At 35.4% G+C, this 25585-nt stretch overlaps 1 protein-coding gene across 10 annotated transcripts in view; it reads left to right on the top strand.

Moving 5' to 3' along the window:
• VPS13B (vacuolar protein sorting 13 homolog B) overlaps positions 1-25585 on the top strand; it is a 766991-nt gene that overhangs the window by 460833 nt on the left and 280573 nt on the right. For all 10 annotated transcript variants that reach the window (XM_059902238.1, XM_059902239.1, XM_059902241.1 and 7 more), the window contains exons 31-33: positions 5007-5210; positions 13704-13830; positions 16242-16385. In XM_059902238.1, coding sequence (XP_059758221.1) covers positions 5007-5210; positions 13704-13830; positions 16242-16385 — 475 coding nt within the window. The remainder of the gene's footprint in view (positions 1-5006; positions 5211-13703; positions 13831-16241; positions 16386-25585) is intronic.

Genomic DNA, 25585 nt, shown 5'->3' with positions numbered 1-25585 from the left:
CCACTTTTATATTCTCTGCTTCTATGAATTTGACATTTTTTTAAATTCCACATATAAGTGATATTAAGCAATATTTGTCTTTCTCTGGCTTATTTCACTCAGTGTAATATAAATAAGCACTCCGGGTTTATCTATGTTGTCATAAATGACAGGATTTTCCTTTTTTAAGGCTGAATGATATTTCATTGTATATACAGTTGACCCTTGAACACCGCAACACGGATCCACTCATACACTTTTTTTTTTTTTAATAGTATGTACTGTGAATGTAGAACCACTGAACTGTGGAGGAGGAACTGTGGATATGGAAGGCTGACCATAACTTATACATGGATTCATAACTGCTTGGAGGGTTGGTGCCCCTAAGCCCCAAATTGTTCAAGGGTCAACTGCAGATGCCATATTTTCTTGATCCATTTATTCATTGATGGACACTTAGGTTGTTTCCATACAAGGTATGGAAAAGTCTTTTGTGAACAATGCTGCTATGAACATGGAGTACAGATATCTCTTTGCGATTAATGATTTCATTTCTTTTGGATATATACCCAGAAGTGGGATTGCTGGGTCATATGCTGGTTCTATTTTTAATTCCTTGAGGAACCTCCATACCGTTTTACATAGTGGCTGTATGAGTTTACATTCCCACCAACAGTGTACAAGGTTTCCCTTTTTTCCACATCCTCCCTGCATTTATTATCCCTTGTCTTATTGCTAATAGATATCCTAACAGGTATGAGGTGATATCTCATTATGGTTTTGATTTGCATTTTCCTGATGATTAGTGAGCACCTTTTCATGTATCAATACCTTTTGGCCAATTACATGTCTTTGGAAAAATGTCTATTCAGATCCTTTGCTGGTTTTCTTAATTGGGTTGTTTTTTGCTATTGAGTTATATGAGTTCCTCTTATATTTTGAGTATAACCCCTTATCAGACATATACTTGAAATATTTTTATTCTAGCGGTTGCCTTTTCATTTTGTTGGCAGTTTCCTTTGCTGAGTAGAGGATTTTTAGTTTGATGTAGTCACACTTGTTTATTTTTGCTTTTGTTACCTTTGCTTTTGGCGTCAAATCCAAAAAATCATTGCCAAGACCAGTGTCATAGAGCAGACACCCCTGTGTTTTCTTCTAGGAGTTTTATGGTTTCAGATCTTGCATAACTTCTTGCATGACTATAGTACAATATCTAAACCAGGAAATTGACATCAGTACAATCCACAATTGCATTCAGATTTCACAAGGTTTTTTTGGTTGTTGTTTTGTTTTGTTTTTTGGCTATGCCATGTGGCATGCAGGATCTTAGTTCCCTGACCAGGGATCGAACCCGTGCCCCCTGCCGTGGAAGCATGGAGCCCTAACCACTGGACCACCAGGGACTTCCCTCACCAGTTTTATTTTCAATCATTTGTATTTATATGTCTATATGTGTGTATAGTTTAGTGCAGTTTTGCCACATATGTACATTCATGTAACCACCGTCACAGTCAAGACACAGAACTGTTCTATCACAAGTCTTCCTAGGAGAGCTGTTTTTAATTCACCCTTTGAAGGTTGATGTAGTCCTTCGTGACCCCCGCTTTTTATGCAGTCTCCTATAAATAGATTCATCCATCTCCTTAGGTGGGCCTTGAGCTTTATCTCCTCCTGTGCGATTATCAGAAAATCACTCTCTGCAGGATTCAGCAGAAACCCTAAGAGCAAAGGCTGGCTTTGGCAGGTGCTTATTTATTAGTGTTCCTAATTTCACTTATTTGGGGTGGCTTTGCACCTTCTATTCTCTAGTGCCAGCTCTGAAATGTGTTTAAAAAGATGCTTTAAATTGTCTGCAAGCATTTTATTTGTTTCAATCAGAAGATTCACTCTGATTTTCTAATATGCCATATTTTGGAAACAGGTAACCATGGAAATATTAAAGAGCATTTATCTTTATAGTTTTCATTAATAGTTTTTTCATAATTAGAAAAGTTGACTTTGTTTTATCATGGTGCCGTGCATCTATGATTAGTTGATGATTAGATATATTATTCATTCAAAACCATATAAGATAATGTATTTCAGGAATGGTCATAAAATTTATAATGGACCTCTTTATGAATAGTTTAATTTTCAGTCATACATTTTATTTATTTCTATAATAGTTTTAATATTGAAATAATTAAAACAGAGAAGTTAAATAATTTCTCCAAGCTCATGGATCATTGAAAAATCTGACACCAGAGTTCACATGAGTCTTTTGCTTATCCTATTTTCTACAACTCAGATTTAAATGGTTTCGCAATTAACTTTTAAGTTGGATTTATATACCCACATACTGTACATTTCTCTGAACTTTCAAATCAGGTTAAAATGACAAATATATTTTTCAATTTCAAAAGCAAACAAAAAGAAAAGTGTAAAATCTCAAACCCTGGTTCTTAGAAAAAAACTTAAAAGTTTGAAATTAGCATGTTTAGAAGTATTAAGCTATTGCTCAATATACAACCCATTTTTACATGAGAAGAAGAACCTGTGGAAAGTCATGTTTTCCACAGACAGATGATAGGAGGAAAATAGCTTGATTTAAGGCCAAGAGTAAATATGAGGCATTTCAAGTGTAGGTGAAAACTAATGACATTTGGTGTTTCTCTGGTTTTTATCTTATGACTTTGCAGTTTCTTCAAGTGCCAAGAAAAATAGAAAGGCCGATGTTAATGTTGGGCTAGGTTGCTTTGTTTGTCTTTTAATATAGTACTAATTTTATTTCCAAATATACTTTTTCTTCCTTCAAAGGGATTCTTAAAAGTATTTTAGTTTTCTTTAAAAGTAGGCTTAGGGAATTTATGTAAAATGTAGAAAGCATTGGCTAGTTTAAAATAAGTAAATATAACTTTTATATGGGGAATAATAATCTAGGGAAATAAGCTAGGCCACCCACTGCCAAAGATATTTGCTGTATGTCAGAGTTTATGTGGCCCTGCAGCAGCAGTTTACTGTCTAAAGACTGTGTGTTCTTATTGCTGTGGACAGATGGATTCTCCACTTGAGATTTGTAAAGATTTGTGTCAGTTCAGATCAGTGAATTGAAACAGCATTTACTGATTGCTTACTAGGAGATGTAGTTTCTGACTTCAAGAAATGTATGCTATATTGAGAAAGACTGACAGGTCCTTGTGATGTTCTTGTACTTATAAGTACAGAAGGACCCTAAGAGCACAGATTTGGGAGGAAGGGAGTTTGAAGAAATGGTGGTCAGGAAAGGCTTCATAGAAAGTGAAGTTTGAGCTGTGCCTTTAGAATTAACAGGTTTACACCAATATTCAAATGAAAGGAGAGCATTTGACCAAAATAGGTGTACTCACAATGTTACTCCCCCTCACCTGCACCCTCATTCACTCCTTTTTTCTTTGCCTTCATTAAGGCAAAATGAAAGTGTTCATGGCTGATTTTATGGGCCCTATTTTTAATGCAATTCTTAGGTTCAAGTAAAACTTCAAGCCACCTTTCCTTGCATGCCCATTCCTAGATTGTAATTTTCTAAGTTAGAAAAAAGAAAACAAAAACCAGGTTCAGCTCTTACCTTAGGAATAATGAGAGTCCATTCATTCAGTTTCTCTGGTTCCCACTATGACTTCTTGACCAATGCCTGTTTGTTTCCCTGTTCTCTTATCGTTAACACCTTGTGGTATTTCCCTGCCTGAGCTGTCTGTTCGTTCATTTGCAGTCCTATCCCTGCTCCTCTCTTCACTTGAATTCATTTGCCTTAGCCCTCACCTTGCCTGGCCTAATGCATGCCATCTCCATTCCTGCACATCTGGCCCAGACATCTGCCATCTTGAGTCTCAGTGGTCATCCACCTTCCATCAGTATTTGACCAGCTTCTGGGCATGGTCTGACCCACACTGTTTACTTAGACAAGAGGTAGTCTTGATCACATTCACACTGTCTCTCTGTAGTTTTCAAACTAGGACTCAGTGCTTCCCTCCCTTCTCCCTCCACTAATTAGTTTCATTAGTATTCAATTGATATAATTAATTGTATTTCTTTTCTAATCACTGCAATTGTATCTATACTAGTAAAACTATTTTTATACTCTATGTAATTTCACTTTTGTGTTGATTGAAACTTTCATGGGGGACAAATGTTACTTTCCTTTTGATTACTCACTTTAAAGCATCTGTGAACCAACGTAACTAAAAAATTACAAACTCACACAAACTTAGTCTTATCTGGCTTCCGAATCCTGAACGCTTTTCTTCCCACCCTACCACACTGCCTTGCTATTTTCAGTCTAAAACCTTCATGAAACATTTAACCATTTACTTCCTCTAATCTAGCTTTAAGCTGCTGATAATTTTATTCATTTGCTTAGCCTTGGGTCCAATAAGATCAAAGTTCCAACTCTATATGGACCAGTAATCCTTACTGTGTTTCTACATCAGTAAGCAATGTACTCTTGTCAACAATTTACTCTATATGATGATGGGTTATATAAAGGACCAAAGGCAAAAGGTAGGGGAGTTAAATAGATTAGCAAGTCTTCATCACCTTTCCTAACAAGACATCAGAGTGCTGAGAAGGGAAAGTAGGTGTTTAGCATTGCAAAGAAGACAGGGTTTTGAGGCAGAACCCTGGATTTAAGTTGCAATTTTGTCCACATAGTAGCTCAGTAACTTTGGCTAAGTCTTTCAACCTCTCTGCATTATTTTCTCTTTAGTAAAAATGGAGATAATAATATGACCTCACAACATCTCAAGGATTTAAATCATAAATGTGAAAGTACTTAGAAAAATAGCACAGTGCTGGGAATAATGTAAGAAATCATTATAGGGTAGACACTGTAAGTGCTAAGTTTTGGGTATGTTTTCAAGTCATTAGTATGTGGTAACTTTCTAATACCTGCCTCATAGATTTGATTAACCCAGTAATCCAAAGGAAAAAAAAGGTAATAACATGATGTTAGCGAGCAAAGTAAACATAGAATACTTATTTTATCTATTCACTTTTTTTCACTGCCTTTACAGGAGAGCCTTGAATTTAGGAATTCTTCGAGACCCTGGATCAGAAATTGAAGACAGACAATACCAAATAGATCTGCAGTCCATCAATATTGGTACTGCGCAGTGGGATCAACTAAAACCGGAGAAGGAAAGTGGCACAGGAGGGGTGCTAACAGAGAATGAAAGAAATTCTCAGAATCCAGCCCTTGAGTGGAATATGGCCAGCAGGTGGGAAATGGTTAAGAAGCTTTCTCCACGTTCTAATATTTCATTGACAGAAGAGCAATTGATGATACAGTCTTTAGCACGCCCAACCTAAGTGTTTTAGTATTGTTTCTGCATTTCATGACGATCATTAAATATATTTTGTAATTGTAGCTGATGATTTTGCTTAGAAACCTGCTAGTCCTACCACTGTTACACTGCAATTATTACAAATTTAAGGTCGTGTCAGAATTTTTTTTTTAAAGCTTGTTAGTTGATGAAAGGTTCCACTTCAGGCTAAGGATTCATTCACATTTTCCCTTAAAATCCATTATATTCAAAGCCAGATTTTCCTTATTATTATAAATCCTTGGCCCCCAAATGTTCCGTTAAATGGATATTCACAACTTAAAAAAATAAAGATAAAACTAAAATAAAATCAATGTAGGTACAAATAGAGAATTAAAAGAAAGAAATGAATGACTAACTCTGTGCGTGGGTTCTCAGGGAAGGTTTCACAGAATATATGGCTTTTGAATTTGTTTCCACAAAGTACGAGTGGCAGGAGAGGGGAGGGGGCATTTTGAACTAAGAAAGCTACTGCAGTATAAAAACTTGGCATGTTTTATTCACTTCTGAATACCAAGCACATAGTATCATGCTTGGCACAGAATAGGAAGTTCGTGAATATTTGAGTGAAATAGTGAGGGATCGAATGATTAGATGATTAAGGAAAGCTAACAAATCAAGTGACTGAATGTGAGTGTTCCTGAGAGATACTGATTCAAATAAAGACAAGAAATTTTAGATCTGGTGCTGTTTAGTTCTGCTGATTAATCTTGACAGAAATACAAACAGAACCATAATATCATTAGATTTTTGTTTTTCAATAGGTATTACAGGTAGACCTCAAAAGATATACAGTGAAGAATAATTTACTCCCTTCCCTAACCATTATTAAATGGCAGTCTTTATAATGGTTTTCATTTATTCCTCCTGATACATTACTCACATTTTGTCTGTAGTCATAATGTGTTTCTGTGTGAATGATTGGGAGAAGGAAGTAGGGAAGTTAAGCATAAGGAATCATCAAATTTTAAAACTTGCAGATCTCTTGCTTCCAAAACCTTAATTTTTCAGCTGACGGAATACATCAGGGTTCAATCAGAGCAGGACAACCGCTATAAGTATTGTAACATACGGGATTTATTTTAGGAATAAGACCTTATCCAATTGTGGAAGAAGCTGGGTGACCTGGGTAAAAATTTGTAGCACCCAGGGAACCTGGGAAGCCAGGCACGTCCAGTGGCTGGAGGGAGCACCGAAGGCTGGTAGGCAAGTCCATGGGAGGTTATTGCTTCTGCTTCTGGAGTTGAGCCTACAGTTGCTATTGGCCAGCAGAGCCAACAATCAGGAAAAAGTCACAAAGGTGGGAAGAGTGAGGACAAGCTGGAATCTGCTGGTACCTCTGCATCGTAATTTCACTGCTATTTAAAACAGTATGACTGTCAGAGAATATTGTCTGTTATTTCTCTTCCACATTCCAACTCCCTTGCAATTTTCTCTCTAAACTCTGAACCATTCTTAGCAAGTTATGGAACAAAACCACTACAGCAAACTAAGTTTGAGGAGATTCCTTTGCTTGTCCAGTGTCACTTAAAAATACAGCTAAGTGTGGAACCTCGGTTTGCTTCCTCTTAGTCAACTACTTTTCTTGTACTCAGTACTCTGACGCCTTACTCTTATGCTAAGTTCATTGTTAGTTAATCACTTTTTTTTCTTTTAGCAACCATTTTTACTACATCTGGGCTTACTTTTATAATCTGAGGTAATGAAGTGATGAGAACTAAAATAACCTGTACTGATGTCTGCCATGTGCAGGTTACACATTAAAATCACTATTGCTATTTGACATGGTGATGAGAGCTTTCGGGGTGTGTGGGATGGTGTGGAAAGTTTATCTTGTAATTTCCTGAAAATGCCAATGAGCCTTAATTCTCCAAGTTAATATGATTTTCTTGTTTGTAATATTTAAAGATAAAATTTGAATAGACTTGAAAACTGCAGTTAAATAAATAATTTAGTTTTTATACCAAATGCTTTTGTTCGGCCCTCTCACTATCTGTGTTTGATTTCCCTGGGTAAATTATCTTTCTGACTTTACTGAGAGAAATAGAACATATTTATTTGTTTGAGTATTTTGATGTACATAGACCAAATTACATATACTACCCTTTGGCCTTTTTCACCACACATAGGATTTTTTTTTTTAATTAATTATTTTTATTTTTGGCTGCGTTGAGTCTTCATTGCTGCGCAAGGGCTTTCTCTAGTTGTGGCGAGCGGGGGATACTCTTCGTTGCGGTGCGTGGGCTTCTCATTGCAGTGGCTTCTCTTGTTGCGGAGCATGGGCTCTAGGTGTGAGGGCTTCAGTAGTTGTGGCACTCAGGCTCAGTAGTTGTGGCTCGCAGGCTCTAGAGCTCAGGCTCAGTAGTTGTGGCACACGGGCTTAGTTGCTCCGCGCCATGTGGGATTTTCCCAGTCCAGGGCTTGAACCTGTGTTCCCTGCACTGACAGGCAGATTCTCAACAACTGCGTCACCAGGGAAGACCCACAGATAGGATTTTTTGAAATTGTTATTACTATGTTTTCTTAGCAGGCTGTATTTGAATTTGACACGATCGTAAAATCTATCCATTCTATGCTTCACAGGGTTAGTAACATTGACTATGTGGAAGTATGGCACTGTGTTGCTATTAAAGTACCTGAAGCATGAATAATGCCTTAATTCTGAGAGATCATGACTATTCCATCTGACTGTTGATCTCTTACATTTTTACTTTTTTTTTTTTTGTATTTGCTTCTGATTTTTTTTTTAACATCTTTATTGGAGCATAATTGCTTTACAGTGGTGTGTTAGTTTCTGCTTTATAACAAAGTGAATCAGCTATACATATACATATATTCCCATATCTCTTCCCTATTGCGTCTCCTCCCTCCCACCCTTCCTATCCCACCCGTCTAGGTGGTCACAAAGCACCGAGCTGATCTCTCTGTGCTATGCGTCTGCTTCTCACTAGCTATCGATTTTACATTTGGTAGTGTATATATGTACATGCCACTCTCTCACTTTGTCTCAGCTTACCCTTCCCCCTCCCCGTGTCCTCAAGTCCATTCTATAGTAGGTCTGCATCTTTATTCCCCTACTACCCCTAGGTTCTTCAGGGCCATTCTTTTTTTTTTAGATTCCATATATATGTGTTAGCATACGGTATTTGTTTTTCTCTTTCTGACTTACTTCACTCTGTATGACAGACTCTAGGTCCATCCACCTCACTACAAATACCTCAATTTCATTTCCTTTTATGGCTGAGTTTTATTCCATTGTATGTATGTGCCACATCTTCTTTATCCATTCATCTATCAATGGACACTTAGATTGCTTCCACCTCCTGGCTATTGTAAATAGAGCTGCAATGAACATTGTGGTACATGACTCTTTTTGAATTATGGTTTTCTCAAGGTGTATGCCCCGTAGTGGGATTGCTGGGTCATATGGTAGTTCTATTTTTAGTATTTTAAGGGACCTCCATACTGTTCTCCATAGTGGCTGTATCAACTTACATTCCCACCAACAGTGCAAGAGGGTTCCCTTTTCTCCACACCCTCTCCAGCATTTATTGTTTGTAGATTTTTTGATGATGGCGATTCTGACTGGTGTGAGGTGATACCTCATTGTAGTTTTGATTTGCATTTCTCTAATGATTAATGCTGTTGAGCATTCTTTCACGTGTTTGTTGGCAATCTGTATATCTTCTTTGGAGAAATGTCTATTTAGGTCTTCTGCCCATTTTTGGATTGGGTTGTTTGTTTTTTTGATATTGAGCTGCATGAGCTGCTTGTAAATTTTGGAGATTAATCCTTTGTCAGTTGCTTCATTTGCAAATATTTTCTCCTATTCTGAGGGTTGTCATTTCATCCTTTTTATGGTTTCCTTTGCTGTGCAAAAGCTTTTCTGTTTCATTAGGTCCCATTGGTTTATTTTTGTTTTTCTTTCCATTTCTCTAGGAGCTGGGTCAAAAAGGATCTTGCTGTGATTTATGTCATAGAGTGTTCTGCCTATGTTTTCCTCTAAGAGTTTTATAGTGGCTGGCCTTACGGTTAGGTCTTTAATCCATTTTCAGTTTATTTTTGCCTGTGGTGTTAGGGAGTGTTCTAATTTCATTGTTTTAGATGTAGCTGTCCAGTTTTCTCAGCACCACTTATTGAAGAGGCTGTCTTTTCTCCATTGTATATGCTTGCCTCATTTATCAAAGACAAGTTGACCATATGTGCGTGGGTTTATCTCTGGGCTTTCTATCCTGTTCCATCGATCTATATTTCTGTTTTTGTGCCAGTACCGTACTGTCTTGATTACTGTAGCTTTGTAGTATAGTCTGAAGTCAGGGAGCCTGATTCCTCCAGCTCTGTTTTTCTTCTCAAGTTTGCTTTGGCTATTTGGGGTCTTTTGTGTTTCCATACAAATTGTGCAATTTTTTGTTCTAGTTCTGTGAAAAGTGCCATTGGTAGCTTGATAGGGATTGTATTGAATCTGTAGATTGCTTTGAGTAGTATAGTCATTTTCACAATGTTGATTCTTCCAATCCAAGAAAATGGTATATCTCTCCATCTGTTTGTATCATCTTTAATTTCTTTCATCAGTGTCTTACAGTTTTCTGCATACAGGTCTTTGGTCTCCTTAGGTAGGTTTATTCCTAGGCATTTTATTCTTTTTGTTGCAATGGTAAGTGGGAGTGTTTCCTTAATTTCTCTTTCAGATTTTTCATCATTAGTGTATAGGAATACAAGAGATTTCTGTGCATTAATTTTATATCCAGCTACTTTACGAAATTCATTGATTAGCTCTAGTAGTTTTCTGGTAGCATCTTTGGGATTCTCTCTATATATTATCATGTTATCTGCAAACAGTGACAGTTTTACTTCTTCTATTCCGATTTGGATTACTTTTATTTCTTTTTCTTCTCTGATTGCTGTGCCTAAAACTTCCAAAACTATATTGAATAATAGTGGTGAGAGTGTGCAACCTTGTCTTGTTCCTGATCTTAGTGGAAATGGTTTCAGTTTTTCACCATTGAGGACGATGTTGGCTGTGGGTTTGTCATATATGACCTTTATTATGTTGAGGTAAGTTCCCCCTATGCCTGCTTTCTGAAGAGTTTTTATCATAAATGGGATTTGAATTTTGTCGAAAGCTTTCTCTGCATCTATTGAGATAATCATATGGTTTTTCTCTTTCAATTTGTTAATGCAAATTAAAGTTTAATTGCATTAAATTTATTGCAAATTAAATTTTAATTGCATTAGAAAGTCACCAGATAGTGTTCCTCTTGGAAGGAAAAGAAAAAAACCACACACGCACGCACACACACACACACACACACACTGAAATAGTCTTCAACTCTTAACTAAATATTTGATTTTTAAAGTTACTTTACAAATCAAATGACTTATCCTTATGACTATTTAAAAATAAGAGAAATCTGTAAAAATAGGTATAGTTAATAAAATTATAACCAATAATTTTCCAAAAAGTATGTTATATATATTTATTGTTCATAATAAATGTGTGTGAATATTACTGTTTTTTACATTTAGGAATATCCACTCTAAGGGATTATCTCAGTTGATTATCACAAGTCTTAAGTATCTTCTGGTCTATCTTTCTCTGTAGTATTTCTAGTTTACTAATTTTTTCTTAAATTATATCTAAAATTCTGTTTATTAATCTATTATATGTTTAATTTTAGTAACTACATTTTTTATTTCTGGATACTCTGTTTGGTTGTTTTTTAAATCCATTTTACCTTTCTTGATAGTACTTTGGTTTTTTCCTCCTGTTTTTCATTCCATCCTATATGTCTTTAATGATCTTAAAGAAATTTATTGTATTGTCCATATGTGGAAATTCCATTATCAGAAGTTCTTGATAATGAATTTGATAATGGGGTTGAAGTCTCCTATTGCTAAAAAAAAAAAAATTTGGAGTGCATATAAAATCTGTGATTAGGAGTTTATCTTCAGTGGTCTTTGTTCCTGGGAATCCTTTTTGTCGGCTTGAACGCATATTTTTCCAAAGAGATTTTACATTTATTTCTGACTGATGCCCTGGGGTTATCAAAGGTCTTATGCCACTTTTATATGAATAACTCAATATGGGTATTCCTGGACCAACACAAGTAATATAAGTTACAGCTTCCAAACACACATGGGGTAGTCCCATTATTTTTAATTTTCCCATTATTTTTATTTTAATTTTTAAGTTGAAAAAGCAGGGAGATCTCTGTTTTTTCAATAATCCCTCATGCCAAATCAGGCAAACTTCCTTGTTCTTTTCTATTTCTGATTGGAAGTTGTTTTTCTGACCTTTTAATGGCCCCAGATCTAAGTTGGCAGCTCGTTTCAAAATCCTTGCCTGTCAGGGATGTAAGGATTAGCCTGTTGTCTCAATATGGCCATTAAAAATCTATTCCCTTGGTTTACTGAGAGTGGCTAGGACCCTGAAGTCATTAACAATGTCAGTTAATACTTTGAGTTTTACTTCCCTCTTTTGTTAGTTTACTAGATTATTATCTACTAAAATATTAGCAGAATTTAATTCTTGTTGTAGTTATTTCTTCAGTGTTTATTTTTACTTTCTTTTGAATTCAGCCTTGAAAATACTTGAATCTATAAAAAAGTTTTTATGATTTAAAAAATATGTATCCTTAACGCAAATACTTATCAGAGATAATACAAAAGAAAAGTTAGCACTCTGTACCAGTGAAGTTCTAGTTTTATAAGAATATTGACTTAAAAAACTTTTTTAAAAAATTTCTAACATCATAGGTCTTCCATATGTTGTGTTACTTACTGATTTAATTCACATAGTGGGAAAAAATTATGATACAAACAAGTACTTTTTTTTCCCCATCAGTGCTTCAGCTAAGGTTTGCTCTTAGTTGGTTCCCTGCCATGTTTTCCATTTTAAGGTATTTTTAATACATCGTATATTTTAGCACTCCCCTATGAGAGCACATCAGATGTTACATGTTTCTCACATTGGTCATTTTATGGAATTTGAGCTATTAGGCTATAATTGTGGTGTCTCTCAGGATCTCAGCCCTTCCTCTGTATTCAGATTTTAATACTTCTTCTATTCACCAGATCTCTTAATTCTTTAAAATTGACTTTCTTGAAATCCAATACTTATGTGTCACAGAACCAGATGATCCAATTTGCTTTTTTGGCAGAGACCATAGGAAGCTCTGCCCATTGCACAGTTTCAACAAAAGATACTAGTATTCTCTAGACTATTCTGGTAGAAAAGGATATAGACAGACTTGAGTTTTATCTGGGCTTTTTCATGAGATAACTTATGCCAATTCTCTGATCTCAACTTGGTCATTTTATAATAAAAGAGAATAATAGGGACATATTTACAAGGAATATTAAATTAATGGTTCCAAGGAACTTTTGAGGTACGGCTTGCTAGTAAAACATAGAACTGTATTATTTCATGAAATGAAAACTAAGAATATGGGTGGTAGACTTGAAGATCTGCACTAGCACAAGCTTTGGTTTCTCAATAAGATTTTCCAATTTTATCTTCTACGATGAACGCAATACTTCCTTTGAAATTATTAGCAATTAGCAATTTTGAATGTAGAGTAGGAATAGTGTGCTAAATAACTGATCAAAAGGTGAGAATGTATAAAGAAAAATTAAAATAGAGGTCAAATGCTGCTCTGTTATCAACTTGCCCTGCGGGCCCAGTTGTGGAACCTTTGTTCCAACTGGGTGGTCTTAGCCCAGTCCCTGAACTTCATTTCCTCATAGATAATATGGGGCTAGTAATGTTCCTTACTTCACATACAGGGTTGCTGTGAAGAAGAATTCAGTATCAAAGTCACAAAAGCCATTTCACAAACTGTAAAGGCAGTCATAATCTATGAACTCAGATAGTTCTTAGAGTTAAAAAAAAAAAAAAAATCAAAGATTAAGAGGATATGCTTGTGAACCTAATGAGATTGGAAAGATGGCAGTTGTCAAGCAGAATGTCAGAAATATTAAAACTAGGAAATTAAAAATGATCACAAAATAGTAAGATTATTTTTGGTAGCAAGAGAGATCCTAAACTGTAAAAACAAAAGGAATTAAAAATAGAAAAAGTAATTTATTGAAAGGTCCTAGGATGCTCTTAATATGAAATTGATTAATTACATCTGAACTTCTCAGTGATTTTTTTATATGAATCTGAAGTTAAGAATTGAAGTTACAAAAATTATGATTATAAAATGTACAGCCAAAAATTAAAAAAAAAAATGTACAGATAGACACACTCAAAATAATTATGTAATTTTGTCATACATGTTTGTAGTACAGAGACTTGTACAAATTTAATGAAAATTATCCTTAAAAATGAAAAAGCTAATATATTTTTTTTTTGAAAAAGCTAATAATTTTTACTTTATCTTTTAGCATACGGCGGCATCAAGAAAGAAGAGCAATTTTGACTCCCATTTTAACAGATTTTTCTGTCCGAATAACTGGAGCACCTGCCATCATTTTCACCAAAGTAATTTCTCCAGAAAATATGCACACTGAGGTTAGAAATTAATTTAGGTTTTATTTTAGTCTAAATATTGGAGCAGCTTTTCTTGTGTGTTAGGAGTTTTCATAGTTTCCGTGCATAGAATATCAAATTAGCTTATTATTAATAAGTTATTATTGTAGCTAATAATTATTAAGTACTTTATAGTACTATTTAGGTATTGCTTTTCATGTAATAACTCATTTAATCCTTATAATAATCCTATTAACTTCTCCTACTGTCCTCGTTTTACAGATGAGGAAACTGAAGCATAAAGAGTTAACTTGTCTAAATATTCACAAATAGGAAGCAGAACATGGTGTGAACCCAACTGGTCTGGCTCCTGGCCATACACTCCTGACCTCTGCCGCCTCTTTCTAATGAAAGCAACAATAATATTGACAGATCACTTAGGGTTCTCACATGGATTACCTTACAAAGAGAGTTCTACATGAATTACCTTATTTACTCTTCACAGAATCCATATGAGGTGGATATTATTAGTATACATATTTTATAGATGAGGAAACTGAGATCAAAAGAAATTAAGTAACTTGACCAATCTTACTAGCCAATTACTAATGGATCCAGGTTTGAAGTCTAATCACTATGGTATACTGCCTCCATGCCTAGAATAGAAATGTAATAATAATGTGATCCATCATAACTTTAAAAATATTCTTCATAAAAGTTTGTTATGCTAAAAACTTGATAAACTTTTTGATCATTCACAGAGTTATAGGCAGTTGTTATAAAAAGTTCAGAAAAATTAGGCACAGATTAAATATATTATTAATCTAAGGTGATAAAAGTTTACATCATTCTTTGAGTTTTTAAAAAACAATATTTTGGGGCTTCCCTGGTGGTGGAGTGGTTAAGAACCCGCCTGCCAATGCAGGGGACATGGTTTCGAGTCTGGGTTCGAGCGCTGGTCTGGGAAGATCCCACATGCCGCGGAGCAACTAAGCCCGTGCGCCACAACTACTGAGCTTGCGCTCTAGAGTCTGTGTGCCACAACTACTGCAGCCCGTGCATCTAGAGCCCATGCTCCACAACAAGAGAAGCCACCACAATGAAGAGTAGCCCCCGCTCACCGCAACTAGAGAAAGCCCACGCACAGCAATGAAGACCCAATACAGCCAAAAATAAAAATAAATAAATTTATATAAAAAACAAACAAAAAAATATTTTGTATGTGTTATCTTATTTGATGTTTGTAATTGCCCTATAGGGAAAGTTAGGTTAGGCAGGATATCTTTATATCCACAAAAGGTATATAAAAATTAAGTAAGTCTACTTATATCTTTCAGTTACTTAGTAACACAATTGGTTTAAAATACACAAATATATTCCCTTCATCATTACTTGTGGAATAAAATAAGAATTCTAACTATAATGAGTAAATTTTGGAAACTTTTTGGGGGGAATATTTATTTAACCAGAAAAAGGGGATCGTTTCCGACATGCTTTTCTTTATGGCTTTATTAAAAGCTGCTCTAAGCTGTGTAGTTTGTATTTGGACCCATTATAAGTCTCCTTAAATCCATTCTCTTGGATGACACTATTAAGGAGAAGGTTTGTTGGACATTTCCAAGCATTTGAACATTGTCCACATGCACTTCATGACAAGAGGCAGGGCTTCTGCTTATTAAGTGAAACTTCTGGATTTTTCATTTCTGTTTTCCTTCCCTGAATGGTTTTCCAGCAATGAATGTTCAAGTGACTCAGTTATGCAGAACAACACCAGTTATGTAGTGGACAGCTACCTAATGCTGCCAAGATTTTAGCAGTTTAAAGAAGTGAAATTAATTAGTCTAGCTACCTTTGGCTTCAGCACTCCATTTTGTTATAAATCATTTGGAGTGTATCCTTTGGAGAATACTCAGACCATACCACTTGTGACTGTAATTGCTGCCTATAGTTGCCTGTTTACATCTGTCTGCCCACCTAGATTGTAACCTTCTCAAGAGCAGATTGCCCTTCAAGGCCAGCCTCACTCTCTGTGATATTCCTAGCACTCTAGTATGCTGCATGGTACTTGGGAGATGCTCACTAAATATTGGTCCGTCTGAGTGGGTGAACAAGCTTATGGTAAAGAATTACATCATTGCCTACATATTGAAACAATGATAGTAGTTTGACGTATGAAAAGCCAAACGTACATGAAATGGTGAAAAATTCTTAGTGTGTTTCCCTGTGACTAGCACATGGCCTGGTGCACAACAGGCCCTCATAAATGTTTATTAAATTAATCCATTAAACTGTTGAGTGGCCGTGCTCACCATTTCTGCTATTCTCATTAACAGATGAACTCAAGTCCCAGGAGAATTCATCAACATCGTAAAGGTCTAATAAGTAAGAATGATAAATTATCATCTAATGGCTATCATGTTTCTTTATCTCTATTCAACCTTTTTTTCTTTCAGGAGATTTTAGTGTGTGGCCACTCCTTGGAAGTGAATATAACCACAAACCTGGACTTCTTCCTAAGTGTGGCTCAAGTTCAACTCTTACATCAGTTAATAGTAGCAAATATGACTGGAGTGGAACCATCAAGCAAAGCCACAGAGGTAACTATTACCTGATTTTGATTAGGCTTACTGCATTTGTGCCAACTTTACATTGATAATAGGAAAACAAAAATTAAATGCTTTCTGCTAATTATTCTATTTAATTTTATTCAAAATATGGACATAAATCATTTTGGATTGGTGTTCTTTATTTTTGAAATTTGTTTGGTCTCTTTTCCTGTAATTTATCATGCACCTTCGCAGAATTGCTGTGGCCCAGCCCCAGAAAAGCCTCTGTTAAAAACATGATTTTATTGCCCTGCTGCAATTTTTAAAGTGCAGTGCACAAAACCTGATATAGCTTTCACTTACTCAGATACATTACAGGGACAGGGCCTCTTTTGGAAGTGAACTTTGTGAGAGTACTGTGGGAATATCTTCAATAAATAACTTCTAAAGCATTCGTTTCCCATGCTCAGTGAAGAATGGACACAATCAAAAAACTTGAATGCCTGCCTAGAATTTTAATTTTGATCCAGTGTTCATTGGAAGCCTACATTGTAACCACAAAGCATGTCAGCATGAAACAAAGAAAGCTGCTTGTTAGATGCTTCTCAAAATATTTTTTCTTTGCTTTTTGTTTCCGTACTTCTATAATCATATCTGTACTTAGAATAAATCTTTTATAAAATCTCTAATGAAGAAACTGTTTATCTTTGAAAAAGGCATTGCTTATATTTTTGTCATGAGTTATGCAGAAGGCTCTAAGTGCTATTTATTAAGGAGGAAGGGAAGGAGGAGGTGTTCACTGAGAGCCACTTGATGCTAAGCAAGCGTGCCAGGTACTTTTATGTAAGTTAACTCATATATCTTCAAGCATGTTATTACAACCACTCTGTGAGGTACATGTGAACATTATCACCATTTTACAGATTAGGATATTGTGACTCAGAGGTAATAAGTGACCTGTCTGAGATCATACACACATAACTAAAAAATGGTAGATCTGAGGTTTTAATTTAAGTCTTTCAAATCAGTGCTTTTTTCATTCTGCCATGGTTGCTGTACTATAACTGTTACATTAGTCTGAATCACCTTTATTTTTTTAATTATTTAAAAATGCTAAAGCTTTTAACTTTCATAAAGAAAGATTCTCTAACTATATCATCTTTTACCACCCATGATTTGTTTGCTCAGTATCTTTTTTAAAAGGACTATAAAGCTGTATGCTCTTCAAAATATTGACTTTTTCCCCAATGTATTTTAGACAATCCATAAGAATATAAATATATGATATGAAAATAAGCAGAGCAAAAATATTTCCCCATGGCATTTTCAATGAAGTCCTTGAAGGAGGTTGGGTTGGAAACAAATTCCTATATTATTTGTGCCAATTTTATGAATCTATCATGTCAGTGAAATCTAACTCACGGATTTCTTTTTTATTTCTTTTTTATTTTTATTTTTAAAACATCTTTATTGGAGTATAATTGCTTTACAATGGTGTGTTAGTTTCTGCTTTATAACCAAGTGAATCAGCTGTACATATACATATATCCCCATATCTCCTCCCTCTCACGTCTCCCTCCCACCCCTCTAGGTTGTCACAGAGCACCGAGCTGATCTCCCTGTGCTATGCGACTGCTTCCCACTAGCTATCTGTTTTACATATGGTAGTGTATATATGGCCATGCCACTCTCTCTCACTTCGTCCAGCTTACCCTTCCCCCTCCCCATGTCCTCAAGTCCATTTTCTACATCTGCGTCTTTATTCCTGTGCTACCCCTAGGTTCTTCAGAACCTGTTTTTTTTTTCTTTTCTTTTTTTTAGATTCCATATATATGTGTTAGCGTATGGTATTTGTTTTTCTCTTTCTGACTTACTTTACTCTGTATGACAGACTCTATGTCCATCCACCTCACTACAAATAATTCAATTTCGTTTCTTTTTATGGCTGAGTAATATTCCATTGTATATATGTGCCACATCTTCTTTATCTGTTCATCTATTGATGGGCACTTAGGTTGCTTCCATGTCCTGGCTATTGTAAGTAGAGCTGCAATGAACATTGTGGTACATGACTCTTTTTGAATTATGGTTTTCTCAGGGTGTACGCCCAGTAGTGGGATTGCTGGGTCATATGGTAGTTCTATTTTTAGTTTTTTAAGGAACATCCATACTGTTCTCCATAGTGGCTGTATCAATTTACATTCCCATCAACAGTGCCAGAAGGTTCCCTTTTCTCCACACCCTCTCCAGCATTTATTGTTTGTAGATTTTGTGATGATGGCCATTCTAACTGGTATAACTCACAGATTTCTGATGTGTTTTAGGAATTTATAGAACTTAGCAAGTTGATTGCTAACTATTTACCTACCTGCTTCTAATGCCTTTTAGTAGGGTCTGATTTGAGTAAATAAGGCACACTCAGAGTTAGATTTCTAACAACTCCTACCTGAATGTCAAGTCATTCCTCACAGTTCCATAAATGAGCTAGGATTGTTTTTGTTGTTTTAAAAATGTGTCTGTGGTCCTTATTCCTTCTTGGAGATGATACTAAAAGTACAGACAATATACTGAAATACAGTAGAGACAATACATTGAAAAATGATTAAGATGGCAAATTTTATTTTATGTGTGTTCTACCACAATTGAAAAAAAAAGTACAAACTCTCTGAAGACAATTTGGTCCTATCCCCAGCCTCAGTGGGATATGTCTGTGAAATTTCAATATTAAAAAAAAAGACTTTCCATGAACTAGAAGAATGTTTTTCTATTCATAAATGAGTAGCACAACTCATATCTGATAGTCTAAGAACATAAAGATATTGTAAGAATTGGTATAATTTCTTCCTTAAATATTTGATAGAATTCACCAGTGACCCATCTAGGCCTGATGCTTTCTGTTTTGGAAGGTTATTAATTATTGATTCAATTTCTTTAATATATGTAGGCCTATTCAGATCCTCTTATTTCTTCTTATGTGAGTTTTGTTAGATTCTGTCTTTCAAGGAATCGGTTCATTTTCTTGAAATGGTTATCAAATTTGTGAGCTTGGTCATAGTATTCCTTTATTATTCTTTTAATTTCCATAGAATCTGTCGTTATGTCCCCTCTTTCATTTCTGATGTTAGTAATTTGATTCCTCTCTTTTGGCTTTTTGTTTGTTTGCTTGTTTTTTGGTTTTTGGTTTTTGTTTTTTTTGGTTAGCCTGGCTAGAGGCTTATTAATATTATTGATCTTTTTAAGGACTCAACTTTGGGTTTTATTTGCTTTATTGGATTTTCTGTTTTCAATTTCATTGATTTCTGCTCTAATTATTTCTTTTTTCCTGCTTACTTTTGATGGTGTTAATATTTTCAAACAGTTTTTCACAAGGTTTCTTTTGAAACTTTAATTCTGAAAATTATTCAAGAACATGAAAAGGAGATTTTGTTAGTAGAGGAAGCATATCTACACTGTTAACAAAGGGGAAGAAAGATGGACAGATATTTGGAAATTGAAGTGAAAACAGTGGAATATAAGGATTATTACTAGAACCAATATTTAATATTAATTTTAATTATATAGACAACTAACACGTAATAAAACTTTCAAGTATATAGCTAAAAGAGAAGCACTTCTGGCAATAAAATGACCAGCTGATGGTTTAAGCAAATTGCCTCCCATGTTAATTAAAACTTTTCCAATATTTTTGCTCTAAAAATGTACTCATTGCTTAGTGATCAAGCAGCCTGTATTTGTACACTTCGGTTTTCAGTGTTTCCTTCAAGTGTTTATGACTTCCATGATTGCTGGTTCCCAGAATATTCAATTTCTTCATTTTAAATTAACCTTTTTTTTGTCTCTATACATATTATGATAGTCTGAGAAAGTACATGAGAAAAAACATTTAGTATTCAAAAAGCCAAAATTAATTCCATATTACAAAGTACACGGCCTTCTATATTTTATTCTATAGTTCATGTCTTTATGATAACATCTGTCTCTATAGTACTAGTACAACAGGAATGTTATTTGGGTTTCTTACATTCTAGTTCCCTGCCATTTACATGAGGTGGGAGTTAACCTCCTAGATAACTTCACAGTCAAATCTAAATGTACAATTCTAATTTTTCTCCAAAAATAGAGCTCTACTACTCATCCTTGGTTTCTTTCCCAATGTTTAGCAGGGCAAAATTGGTTTACTCTTTAGAAGATTCTTTACCTTCTTATAAGGTGGTCTAGATCCCATAAAGGCCCAATTATATAAAAGTGGTTGTTAGTAATATAATCATAACATTCATGCAAGAAGAATTAACAAGGGAGATAGTTCAGTTACATGTACCAGTAAATGTCAGGAAACTTTTTAAAGAGAATATGACTAAACAAAGAGTTAAAGTATTTTAATTTGTGCAAGTCTGTTTATGGGCTAATAATGCAGACCATTTTTATATGATATCAAAAAGAAACTAAACATCATTTTAAGTGTTCCTAAAGCTATTGGCATGCAGGACATTATAAAATGTTGTTAAAAAAATAAAACAAAAAATTCTACTTTTTTAACATTTTATTCCAGTTGCAGTCACCCCAAAAACAAAAATACACCATAAAAAAGGTAATTTGTATAGAGTGATTATAATTTATATCAGAGTGATTTAAACTGAGATGAAAGCTGAGTAACCTATCTGAACTCTATAAAATTATAAACAGTATAGATAAGATACTAAAACTAGCCTGTTTACTTGAAATGGTTAATTTTTTTTATAATGCAATGTTACTTTTATCGAAGTAGTGCATGAATTTTAACAACCAAATGTTGCTAAACTAAATATATCAAAATAGTGTCAGTACACTGACATCCCCACCTCATCCTGCTTAGCCATTTTTAACTCTATAAGCCTTGTCTTCTGGTATTTATCCCATCTTTCTGAATAAAATGAATAGACTACCATCTCTTGATTTACTCATTTTAGTATTACCTATTCACTTGCTGTTTACTGTAGATGAAGATTCCGTCTCTTTTACACTTCTCTTCCACTCTTACATTTTCCCAGTATTCTTATATCATGTTTTTAAAGTCAGTATGAATTGTTTTCATTATAAAGACTATGTAAATATTGTTCATTGCTTAGTGAAGTAATATGATGTGATTATATTTCCTCTCTTTATAGTCTTCTGTTTTTCTTAAAGTTAATCATTGCCACATTCTTTTTATTTGCTCAGTTTTTTTGTTTTTTTTTTTAATCTCTACCTCTTCTCTCATTCTCTCCAACCCGCCCCAAACCCTCACCAGTGACTCTACATAATGCCTGGCAATTTAATTTTTCACACTTTGAAACTTATAAAATAATGTCAACTCTGTTTTTACCCTTGGAACCATTTTTTGTGAAGTCTTCATTTTTCCTTCTCCTTTCTGGACCAGTAGTTCTCTAGACCTGCTACACACTTGACACAACTGAGCCAGATGAGAGAAGGTTGTGATTTTTGAGGTTAATGGTAGAGTGTTGGGAAATTATAGGGTATCAAGTAAGTAATGTTTTTTCCTATGAATATAAATAAGTAAAATTGCCAATATCTTTATCCCACCATTCTAAAATATTAGGTATTTTGAGTTCCTATATAGAAACAGTATAATAGTATAGAAAAATATTGTAATAGAACTTATTATACTTGCCTAATATAGTTTACGTGGGTGTTTTTACAATTTGCTATAAAATAGAATATAATATATAAGTTGGACTTTTTTGAGCTATGATTAAGTATATGCCCTAGGAGTGGTGGCGAAGGTTGTTTTTTGGTAGTATTATTATCTTAGCTTGGAAATTATCTGCTTTGGAGTTGTGCTTCATTTTAGGAATGGAAATTCTTGTTTTTTTGTCAATGGGGAAAAATTCTTACAAGGCATACTTGACCAACCTAAGGATTGCTAGGAGTCGTTGGAACTACAAACTTAAGAGTAAAGAAGAAGGGGGACTTCCCTGGTGGTCCAGTGGCTAAGACTCCGTGCTCCCAATGCAGGGGGCCTGGGTTCAATCCCTGGTCAGGGAACTAGATCCCACATGCATGCCACAATTAAAGAGGCTGCATGCCGCAACTAAAGAGACTGCATGCCGCAACAAAGATCCCGCATGCCACAACTAAGACCCGGCGCAGCCTAACTAACTAAATAAATAAATATTTTTTTAAAAAGAGTAAAGAAGAGGGGAAGGGACTTTGAGTGGTGGTGTAGAAGCAGATGTTTTCTGGAGTAGAACTTTAGGCAAGATGAGCAAAATAGAGGCTAATATACCTTGAGAAAACATGTGAGTGGAGGTAGGGTTTGAAAGCAGGAAATAAGACTGGTTCGGGAGAGGATGTTGATGTTCTGGTCTATCTCAGTGCTTTCTATCTTGAGGTGGACATGAGTGGGAGAGGCCATTTCAGAGGTTACCTATTTCTGTAACCTCCGTAACGTTTCTCCTTTAGAAAAGGAGATAGGAATATTGGATAACATGGATGTGGTGACTTTCCATCAGTGTTACTATGCTGAGTATTTGTTTCCCTTCAGAGGCACCTGGATTGACTACTTGTAACCAGGCAATAAACCCAGGCTCCAATAAAATATGGATTCAAGCAGAGCCTTAAATGGACAAGAGGCCCTCTGAGGAAATACCTTGAATTTCTTAAAATCTAGACCTGGAAAAGATATTAAGTATTTTACTACCTATTCTCTCCAAGGGAAGGACTTCTTAGGTACATTGAGCTATCACACCTGTCTCAGTTTTAGTTAGGCCTTGTAAATGTTAAAAATAGTATAATTTTCTCCTGGTAAGCTTACGCTTAGAGAGAAACATGCCATAGTTACTTCAAGGTAGATGCTAAACATCAAGAAAACAAGAAATATTTTAATTTTCCAGCCACACTAATATTTATCCCATATGTTGGGTTGGCCAAAAAGTTCGTTTGGATTTTTCTGTAACATCTTAGGGAAAAGCCCGAATGAGCTTTTTGGCCAACCCAATAGATTTCTTGACCAGAAATCCAGTGAATACAGTAAGTTTTCCTAAGGCACTATTAAACTGTCTGTCCTAGTCTTTTTCAGCAGTATTCAATGAGGGCTTACTCTATACCAGATATACTGGCTACAGACTGATAGAGGTATGAAAAATAAACATACTGTGGTCCCTGCCCTCTAGGATTTTATAATATGGTTGAAAAATACAACATAGACAAATGGATTTACAACTAAGACCTCAGAGCAGTAAACAAAAAGTGTCAAATAAGCTCTATGGAAAATTAGTGCTATAACAAGTATTCAGAATAAGAAGAGAAGACTTTAGGCTGGGTGGTCAGAGATCTAGCTTCATGGAGAAATTGGGGTTGAATAGGCAGAGAACAGTGACCTGCTTCTTTACTCAGTAAATATTGAACCCTTTCTATGTGTCAAAAACTACTATGGATACTGGGGTGACAGCATTAAACAAAGGAGGTGAAGTTTCTGATTTCATATTCTAGTGCTCATATATTCAGTGATATGAAGATTGACACTAATAAACAAATAATTAGAACTAGATCAATGTATATATTGATATCTATATAACTAGTAATACATGACTATATATATGTATATACATACATACATATATACATACATACACACAAATATACACACACATCCATGCACATAACTAGTTGCATTCAGCACTTTCTATTTGCCAAAAGTTATTCATGTGATTACACCTAGCTCTAAGGGAGGCTGGGAATGTAGTCTTTCTAATACAAGGCCATATGTCCTGCTAAAAATTATTTTACCATGAAAAAAGGGGATAATGAATATTGGGGTACAATTGCCAGCCTCAGCAACAAAGGCTTCAAGGTCACCTGGTAGTCAAAGAGAGGATATTCCTTAGAAAGCAGCTTTGGCTCTCTTCAATACTTTGAACATATCCTAAAGTTCTATGCCATATAACATGGCAGAAATAATGTTATCTTGCAAATTGTTCAGTGCTGATATAGGGACAAATATTGTCTTTGCCCAGGGTTTCTTACTCTTTTCGTCTGCTAATAGAACTCCCCTTCCTTTGGCTAAACAACATTCTCTTATTTTATGCGGTTTTGATAAAGATTCCCATTACAGGGTAGACATGAAACACAGGTCTGACTATTTTTTTTTAATTAATTAATTAATTAATTTTTATTTTTGGCTGTATTGGGTCTTCTTTGCTGCGCGCAGGCTTTCTCTAGTTACGGTGAGCAGGGGCTACTCTCCGTTGCAGTGTGCAGGCTTCTCATTGCGGTGGCTTCTCTTGTGGAGCACGGGTTCTAGGCATGTGGGCTTCAGTTGTTGTGGCACGCAGGCTCAGTAGCTATGGCTCGCAGGCTCTAGAGCACAAGCTCAGTAGTTGTGGTGCACAGCCTTACTTGCTCCATGGCATGTGGGATGTTCCCGGACAAAGGCTCGAACCCCAGTCTCCTGCATTAGCAGGCGGATTCTTAACCCTTGAGCCACCAGGGAAGTCTCCTGACTAATTATTGTATCAATCCCCTTCGCCCAGTTATTGGTCCAGATATGGGCACACTACCAGGCAAGTGCAGTGTTTCATATGAAAACACTGGGAAGAATAAGCCCTCTCTGCTAGGGAGCATTACGTTCAGATGTAGTCATATTGGAGCTATCTTTGACCATTGTCTCACTCTTCTCTTCCACTACTATCTCATGAAGGAAATCTGTGTCAAAAAAGAGGAGTTGAACTCACAGAAATAAGCAAAGCTGAAAGAAAGAGAAAGTCTTTGACATCATGTGACTCCCTTGACACAGTTCTAGTCAATGAGATATAAAGATAAATGTTCTACAGATTTCTAGGAAAGTCACTATGTTCTTTTTCCTCCTTCTTGGAATAACAACAGTGGAAGTGACTAGCCACTTGTTGCCATGTGATGACAAACATGAGGACAAAAGCCATGCACTAAGAGTAGCAAAGTGGGTAGATAAAGTGATTTGAGATGTGAGTGATATCATGAAGCCACTGCAACCAGCCCTGGACTTTAGGAAAATAAACGTAAGTTGTTAAGCCACTAATACTTGGCGTTCTGTTACATGAGGTCGAACACAATCCTAACTGATACAGACAGTGTTGCAGTATTCTGAGGTGGAGATGATAAAACCCAGGGAAAGTACTGAGCACAGAATAGAATTTGATGCTGAATAAATGCTCACAGTATGAATTAATAAATGAATTCCTTAATTCATAGGAAGTCCTATTTCTGTGCATAGAAATAAAAAAGATAAGATGTATGCC

This window comes from Balaenoptera ricei, chromosome 17, assembly GCF_028023285.1.
Source record: "Balaenoptera ricei isolate mBalRic1 chromosome 17, mBalRic1.hap2, whole genome shotgun sequence".
In the NCBI taxonomy this organism is placed as follows: Eukaryota; Metazoa; Chordata; class Mammalia; order Artiodactyla; family Balaenopteridae; genus Balaenoptera; species Balaenoptera ricei.
Note: the sequence above shows the minus strand (reverse complement) of the source record. Positions and strands in the feature narration are given on the sequence as shown.